Here is a 9,252-nt window from a genome sequence, read left to right on the forward strand (position 1 = left end):
TAGTGGGAAGAATCCCACCACCAAGCCTTCCCACCTCTCGAGTTCCATTCTCAGTATGTAGAAAGTCACCTTCTCCTGGAATTTATCTATGTTCTCTTTGTATTATGACTATTAGATGCATGTGATATCCTTTCCAAATGTAAGTGAATGATGGTTGGCTTATTAAAATCAGCTAGGGAGGTTATTTTAAACTACACAGGTTGTTTTTTCCTTCTCCTGAAGAATCTTGAATGGATCAGGAGTGAGGGTGAGAGATGACTCTACCAGCTAGAAAACACCCTGCAGACAAAAATGGTGTCTTGTTTCTCTGTGGGTTTCACAGGGCACAGGCAGGACCTCCACTTTATTGGGTAGGTGAGTAGATGAATGTATGAAACCTGTAAGTGTTGCCAGGTCTAAAGTCAGAAACAATAACAACTAAAGATGGGTCTCTACAGAACTAACCCCTGACATTTTTGGAGCATTTTACAGTGTACAAAGCACTCTGCCCTCCTCCCGTGGAGGCAGCAGGGAAGCATTTTTGAGTGGGTCTGCTCAATATTCTCCCACTGTACCTCTACTAGTGTCAGATAAGATCATTCAAGGGTGACTTTTTCTTCAGGCACCAAGATAAGAATTGGATATGAGGTGTCTCCCAAAAGCTCATGTTGAGACAATGCTTCCTGGCTGCCATGAGCAGAGTAACGTCCTTTGCCAAGTTCTTATGTGACATGATGCCTCATCTCAAGCCCAGAGCAATGGAGTCAGCCAATCATGAACTGAAACCGTGCACCAAAACACACCTTTCTTCCAAGTTATTCTTGTCAGGAACTTTGGTCACAGCCATAAAAAAAGCTAACAAAAGGACCTTCTCCGGTGGTTCTCAAAATGAGGACCCCAGTTCAGCTCTGGCATGTGCATTACTTGGGAGCTTGACAGAAGTGCAGATTCCTAGGCCCCATCCTAGACCTCATGAATTAAGAACTCTGGTGCTGAAGCCCCGAACTTTGTTTTCCTTTTAATTTCCTGGCAAACTCTCCAGGGGATTCTGATGCAAAGTCTGGGACCCAATGGCCTGTTCTACTTCCAACAGATTTATGGGGTTAAATTCGGGAATGCTATTCCTCAGAATTCAACTGGCATGGCCCACTCGTTCTCCAGAGGGTGAAAGTAAACAACTGAGTTTACAAGTTCCGGGAGGCCTTAATGGAAAACACGATAAATGCCTCTAAGAGTGGGGCATATGCTCTCATCCTATGCAGACATAAAGAATTCATTAGGCATTACCCCAGGAAAGGCCCCCATTCTTGGATTTCAGGAGGTATAAGCCCAGCTTCCTCAACACCGGCCCACGTGCCGGCCTCCGCCATTAGGCTGGGAGCAGGGTCTAAGGAGGGCACGCGAGGGAGAGCCCGCTGGAATTCTCTACCAATCAGGTGCCCTCGGGAGAAAAACTACAAGTCCCAGCATGCCACACGCACACTGTCAGGAGACTCCTGGCTTTGCCCCAGAGTTCTTCGCGCCAGGTGGCAGGCTTGACTCCGGAACCTCAGCGTAGGGACCCGAGAGCCCTCCGTCCGGAAGGCTATGGGGGTGGCTACTGCGACGGCCCTGTTGGCCGCACTGGGCGGGGCACTGTGGCTGGCGGCCCGGCGGTTCGTGGGCTCCAGGATCCACCGGCTGCACGGTGGCGGGGACCCCGGCCTCATGCACGGGAAGACCGTGCTGATCACCGGGGCTAACAGCGGCCTGGGCCGCGCCACGGCGGCCGAGCTGCTGCGCTTGGGGGCGCGGGTGATCATGGGCTGCCGGGACCGCGCTCGCGCCGAGGAGGCGGCCAGCCAGCTCCGCCGCGAGCTCTGCGAGGCCGAGGGTCCCGGGCCGAGCCCCGACGTCGGTGGAGCGGGCGAGCTGGTCGTCAAGGAGTTGGACCTCGCCTCGCTGCGCTCGGTGCGCACCTTCTGCCAGGAGCTGCTCCAGGTGTGGGTCTCCCGGAGTCGCGCCGCCCGGGCGGAAGGCAGGCCGAGCCGCGCGGGGCGGGACGGGGCGGGGCCGAGGGGCCGGAGCCGAGGAGCTGGCTGGAGTCCGGGTGTGACCTTGGGGATGGCTGAGGTTCCTGGCAGGAGCAGCCACTGAGCCACCAGTCGAGGAGAGGCAGGCTTGAGAAAGAAGGGGAACTGCCTGCTGAGGATGTTAAGAAATGGGCCCCGGAGGAAAACCGTACATAAGCCAGTTTCTGAACATTTCATTTTATTATGTGAGGATGGCCCAGGAGTCATCCCCTGGTCTCTGAATTGTTTTTCCTGTTTCATAAGTGAATGTGTGCCAAACCATGCCTTCTGTTACACAAAGCCTGAGAGCACTGGAAGAGGGTTGCTAGCCAAGGGGCTTAGACCAATGCTTATTTTCCACACCCGGGTTTTTTGTTGTTGTTGTTGTTTTTGTTTTTCCTGCTATCTAAGGGAATGTCACTTGTTGCCACCGATGAACTCATTAATGCCTTCCCTAACCAGACTCTGGCATGCTTTTCAAATAGAATGGAGCTTGGAATCCTAGCGATCAACCTTCAAACAGGAATAGAAACTAAGAATAATACATCTTGCATTATTGAAGTTAATTGTGTGCCAGCATAAGTACCAAGCATTTTATGTACTTTCAAAAAAACAACTGTTAAGAGAAAATAAAATGCCTTTGGCTATTGTCATTGAATCTTCACAGCAACCTTGTGACACAGGAATTATCTCTATTGTATGTGAAAAATTAAGGCATAGAAAGGTAATGTAGCTTAACCAGTGGTCTGTCTTCATAGCCTATACTTGATCACCTATTGTATACTCTTGCCTGCTGGACAGTGAGGGATGAAGCTATCTTTGGGCAGGTGGTAAATGTTCCACTAAAGTTGGAACCTTCTGATGAGACTGAGACTGTTGCAGAGGTGATCTGCCAGAAGGCATTCAAAAGGGAGGATTTAAAGGTTGCTGTCACAGAAATGGCCCTATATGAAATGAGTCTTTGAGGCTAAAGCAGAGGTTCCTAAATGTAATAAATTTTTCAAGATGCCCTTAAGCCAGAGAAATGTCTACAAGGTCATGGGGGATGTAGTTAGATCCAGACAACCTAAAAAATATTTATGTCCTAGCAGTTCAGTAACTGTTTAAAATGTAATCTACACAATTCAAAGAAAAATATTTCATTTTTAGCCACAATCTTTAATGGAAAGTGTGTGCCTGTTGATCACTACACCAATTTCTCCAACTTTGGGATCAGATTGGATACAGCTACCCTTGTTTCCTGTTCTACATAAATTTTTAGCCTTGCACTTGCAATTTAAGCTTCTCTAATAAATTGAGGAGATCCTTTCTTGTGGAGCTGAGTTTTTAGAACAAGAAACGATCTCCTCAAAGGAGTAGAATACAATATAATGTTGAAACCTTAAACTACCTGTAGTAACTAGCCTTTAGGTATTGAGCAGAGTAGCATTGCTTCTTTCAAAATTTAAAATATTCTACAGCACATCCTATGGGTTTGTACCCCCCATGCTCTAAGATCATCTTGTTGCAGTGTGGGAACTGTCTCTCCCAGGAGTTAGGTTTTTTGTTTGTTGTATTATTGCTAGTATTTCATCATAATATTCTAGATAAGAAGTAATCACCATCTAAGAAATTTTGAAAGCATTATAAATGTAAATGGGATTGGTGATTGATACACACACACACACACACACTCGTTCATTTCTAATACCTCTGTTATTTTGACATCTTGAGGCAGAACCAGTTTAAAGGTAAGGATAAGGAGATGACAAAGTTGTCATCCTTTCTTCTAAGCATTTACCTTTCTGCCTGCTTCTGAAGGAAGTCTGGTGAATATAATTAAAAGTGGGGGGGGGAGTGGAATTGTAGGCTTCCCACAGGTTGGTTGGTATTCTTGGTATTTATCTCATTTATCTCCTAGAATTAAAAAAAAAAATAGTAAATGATGAAGTCCTAAAATAACACTATCTCAGCAAAGAAGGATGGCTCGGAAATGATTAATTCAGGAAATCTTTCCAAAGGATTAGGGAAAAAGAACATTCCTTTCTTTCCCCCATGGGTGAACTCTTGCCTTGTTTTTGAAGTTGACTATTGGAAAATGAAAAGATTCTTAGGTTAGAATGAGAAATAGTTAATCCTCTGACAAGTAGGCTTTGATAACACTTGTGAAATTTAACACGTTTTTCTTTTCACTTAAACTTGGTAAAAAAGCCAATGAAACATGAAATTTGACCTAGAATTAATTTTAGCATGGGTCATCCCTTTGTCTTTACACCTGGAACATGTTGTACATTTCTTTTTTCTCTGTCCAGCAAAAGAAAGAACTCAAGAAAGGCAAGAAAAGACCATCTTAAATGGTTTAGGAAATGAAAAGACTTCTTATGAGAACAGTCTAAATTTTAGGTCTTTGTAAAAATGCAGTTTCTAGAAAATATGGTCAAGGTACAGAATTCTGACTATTCAGATCTCCTAAATTAGGGGCTTCTTGATGCTTAAAAAAAGTACTTATATAAGGAAAAAAAGAACTGAATTCCACAGTTGTGTTGGAGGTTAAAGGTGTTTGTTGATCCTGTGGCCCCCACCCTTTTGTCTCCTTCACTGTTGTGAGACTTGTACTTATGAGTCACTGTGTTATATATTTTTATATTACCTGCTTAATTTTTGTTCTTACTCTTTGATTTATTCATGACATCTGTCAGGTGTTAAGTTTCCATCCCTGACCTCTGTTGCTTGTCCTAGTTTTAGGGAAATGCCTTGAGGTCATTCTGTTCCCATGGTGCCATTTACACTTAGAGAAATACAGTGTAACACATCTGAACTTGGCTCCTAATGTCCAGTAGGTCTGGGGATAAACTGCTGACTATCTCTAGTTTACTAACTGTAGCTATGCTTCAAAAATCTCAATTAGAAAGCCAAACTACTTAAATAATTAAGAGAAGGGACTTTACCATCAAAAGATTTTATCTTCAGGTGTGATTCTTTGTTTTGTTGCTTGTGAACTCTGTGACACTAGATAAGTCATCCAGCATCTGTGCATCAGTTTGCTTATAGGGTTATAAAAAGAAGATGAGGTTTCATATGAAACGCTGAAAGCAAGGCCCCACTAAGGATGAAAATAATTTTATTTCCATTTCTCTTTCAGTGGTTAGACATTCATAGAACAATTTTATGGAATTTTTAATATTTTCCAAGAATTTTTAAATATTTTATCATAGGTACACTTACTGTGATTTTGATATGAACTCAGCATTAACATGCTAACTCCCAAATTGATATTTTCTTAGTTAAACTGAAATTAAGGGAAGAAATCTGGAATCACAGGAGTATCTAATCTCCAAATATATTTCTGTTTTTAAGAAAGACATTGGTATGGATCAGATAATCAACTTTCTAATGAAACCAAAGTGTGTGTGTGTGTGTGTGTGTGTGTATGTATTATTGTTATAAAAACATAAGACCAGAAATTCAGTCTTAGATTTAGTTTCTACAGATTTTCTCTTACTGACAGATTACTATGAATAATTTTCATATTATTTAAATGAGAAAAAGAAGTTGTGGGGTGAGATTATGAATATCAGTATTGAATTGAGGAAATTCCTCCAGAGGAAACCCTCCGGCCATGAAAAACAAAATTGTCGGTATTCAACTAGCTCTCTGATCCATAGCCCGGAAACGGATGTGTTTTTAGTCTCAAGTTCTTTTTTTATTAAAACATATTTATCGTGAACAGGAGGAGCAGCTGGAAGGCTATGTTCATAATTCTGCCATTCTCTTTTTATATGTGAAGGAAGAGCCTAGACTGGACGTCTTGATCAACAATGCCGGTGTCTTCCAGTGCCCTTACGCCAAGACCGAGGACGGGTTTGAGATGCAGTTCGGGGTGAACCACCTGGGCCACTTCCTGCTCACCAGCCTGCTCCTGGGGCTCCTCAAGAGTTCAGCTCCCAGCAGGATTGTGGTTGTTTCTTCTAAACTTTACAAATATGGAGAAATCAACTTTGAAGACTTGAACAGTGAGCAGAGCTACAATAAAAGCTTCTGTTATAGCCGGAGCAAACTGGCTAACATTCTTTTTACCAGAGAATTAGCTCGGCGCTTAGAAGGCACAAATGTTACTGTCAACGTATTGCATCCCGGCGTCGTGCGGACTAATCTGGGGAGGCACATTCACATTCCGCTGCTGGTGAAACCACTTTTCAATTTGGTGTCATGGGCTTTCTTCAAAACGCCGCTAGAAGGTGCCCAGACTTCCATCTACTTAGCCTCTTCACCAGAGGTGGAAGGTGTGTCGGGAAGGTACTTTGGGGATTGTAAGGAGGAAGAACTGTTGCCCAAAGCAATGGATGACTCTGTAGCAAGAAAACTCTGGGATATCAGTGAAGTGATGGTTGGCATATTAAAATAGGAACAAGGAGTGAAAGAGCTGTTTATGAAATATATCAGTTATTATCTGTTATCAGGAATGGTGTGGCTTGAGCTCTTGCTACTTGAGAAAAACAATTTTGGTTTACAATAGTACTGCTAAGAAAATACATGGGAATATTTTCAAGGTACTGAAAAGGTTATTTTCGGGTATCAAATTGTGAGCAAACACGTTTTAAATGTATGAGTATAATGAATGCAATTATATTTTAAAAATTATAATTGGACAAGCAGATTTTACAACTGCTTAAGAATTGGTTACTTAAAATAGCTAACTTAAGATGTATTTCAAATATCTTTGTGCTTCATGGCTAAAGAGTTAAAAGTGTTCACTACTCTGGCTTTTGTGTGGCAATAATATGCCCGGTGTGTACACATAAATAAACTTACTGATGCAGATTTTTCACTTGTATTTCTTTATAAGTGACACTGAATGCAGTTCTTTGTCCTGTCCTTGTTAGCCTATCTGGTCTTGTTAAATCCACTCTCCTTTTAGCATACCTTGCACCCTGCTCTCAGAAGTGATATTTGTAAAACTCAAATCTGTCATGGCTTCATATCCCTGCTTCAAGACCTATGATGATTTTCTTTTCGTTTTGGGGGTCTTTTTGTTTGGTTGGTTTTAAGTATAGAATTCTTTCTTCAAAAGAATTTTACTCAAGAAATTGGGAGGATCAAACAAGCTATAGTAAAGTTGCAGGATATTGTCCCCCAAGGCTATTCCAAAAGGGCCTTTGTTAAATATAGCAGTTTATATAATCTTATTTAATTCTTTAGTATACATTTGAGAGTCTCCATGAACTAGGGACAGACTTGCCATATATAATGGAACTTACTGCAATAATAATGGAAAGGTTCTATACAATTCAAGAGGATAGACAAAAGATGTGGGGTACTGAGTACTTGAAGTGTAATTGAGAACTGAATTTTTGATCTTAGTGTTTATTTACACAGGTACATTTCTAGTGACTATTGTTTTGAACAGAATATCTTAGTCATTCCATTGGATAACTCAGTCCTGAATATAGAATAGTCTCTTGCCTCTGGGCCTTTCATTATATTCTTTCATGCTGGAATACCCTCTCTTTTTCCTTGGGACTACTACTTAACCCTTAGGTGCATCTCAAGTATGCTTTCTCCAGTCCCTGTAGGCAGAAACAATTCTCTTCCCACTTTGTTTCCTTTAGTTTTTGTACCTTTGCTTAAAGTGCACTAATTATTCATTCATAAATCCAATTAGACATTTAGAATATGAATTCTCCAAAGGAAGATTTATTTTGTTATTAGCTTTTCCCCCTTGAAGAATCATAGGATAGTATCTAATAGGGAGTAAGAAAAAAGATGATAAGTGTGCGTAAAAGTAGCTGAGCCCAAATAGGAATATTGTAGGCATCTGTGTTATAGCATCACAAGTATGGACTATAATTTCAGTTGTCTTGCCATCTCCTGATGTTAGAAAAAGGAATTATGACATAGATAAGGAACTCCATTGATTTTTAATGACCATTTGGCTTGGACTAATCCTTGACTGGTTATTATTTTTAAGACCATTTCTAATACATAGTTACCAGTATCAGTTATTTTCAAGAATGGCAAGATCTTGGCAGATCACACAGACAGTCTGTTTTCTGTTAGAGCATTATGCTATGAATATAAGAAACTGTTTCTATCATCACAGGTGTGTCTCTGCAGGTGTAGCTGCATCATGTTCTTTAAAACACTATTTTAAAAAGTAATTCTACAAAGAGACCTGCTGAATTTGGAAATGTGGGCAGGAAATACACACACTGCAACTTGGAAAAATGGAAGCTAATAAATCTGTCCTACACCTCTACTTCATTAAAAAGGAGCCTCTTTTTTTCATTTAATACCATCTTTTCTGGCTGCAGTTTGATACCTGATGCTTTTCAGGGGATTTGGGCCTTTTGAGTCTTTCAGAGGGCTTGTTTGTGGCACCACAATAAAATAGGATATATTAATTTATCATGATGGAAAACTAAAAACTTGTCTGGGAACACCAACTATTAAGGTAAAATGAGCTGCCGTTAGGAAGATGTCCTTCCCACCACTGGGTCCATAGGAATCCAGGACAAATAGCGCCAGTCTGACTAGTTAGATTTCAAAGACTTCCAGCCCTTTGCTTCTCTGCTTTCTCCCTTACACTGACTCACTTCTAACCATTTCACTAAGGAAAGAAATAGGAAAGAGCTCTTTACTTTGATACTTACTTACTCTGACCCTCAGCAAAGTATTCCCTGTATGTTGTCATATAATTGAAGAAATTGAATTGAAAACCTATTTTTCATGCTGATTCTTGGCTTCATTTTTTGAAAAACTGACTTCTATTGCAAGCAGCTTGTTCTGAGACGGGGTGAAGTTGCTGAGCTTCTGCCTCAACTTCATGCAGAGGAATTATGTTATATAGTGGTGTTATAAGTAGCATTTAATTAGAAAATAGGTTTCACTTATGTATTTTTACTGGTGTATTATAATTATACATAATAGTGGAGTTCATTGTGACCAATTTGTACATGCAAAAAACCCATTGGGCTTAATTGACAGCTCCCCAACTGAACTCCCCTAGTGACCTTGGCAAGTTACTTCAATTCTGAGCACTTTTTTTTTCTTGGCTCTATCACTGAACTATGAAATGCTTACTTTAAAGGATTACTCCGTGAATGAAAATGACAGAGAACTTAAAGCATTTAGAAAAAGTGTTTGGCTCCTATGGCATATTCATTTCTTCTTTCCTCCTGCATCTGATCATTACTGTTCATAGTAATTTGCAATAGTGATGGTTAGATGAGTACTTGAGATAGAA

The 9,252-nt window shown here is 40.9% G+C and overlaps 1 protein-coding gene across 1 annotated transcript; it reads left to right on the top strand.

Moving 5' to 3' along the window:
* Nucleotides 1-1,478: 1,478 nt before the first annotated feature.
* Rdh14 (retinol dehydrogenase 14) lies at nucleotides 1,479-6,830 on the top strand. The gene is made up of 2 exons (XM_078029630.1): nucleotides 1,479-1,959; nucleotides 5,797-6,830. The coding sequence occupies exons 1-2, from the start codon at nucleotides 1,567-1,569 to the stop codon at nucleotides 6,412-6,414; spliced, it is 1,011 nt and encodes a 336-aa protein (XP_077885756.1). The 5' UTR covers nucleotides 1,479-1,566; the 3' UTR covers nucleotides 6,415-6,830.
* The last annotated feature ends 2,422 nt before the right edge of the window (nucleotides 6,831-9,252 follow it).

Source organism: Ictidomys tridecemlineatus, chromosome 12, assembly GCF_052094955.1.
Source record: "Ictidomys tridecemlineatus isolate mIctTri1 chromosome 12, mIctTri1.hap1, whole genome shotgun sequence".
NCBI classification, from domain to species: domain Eukaryota; kingdom Metazoa; phylum Chordata; class Mammalia; order Rodentia; family Sciuridae; genus Ictidomys; species Ictidomys tridecemlineatus.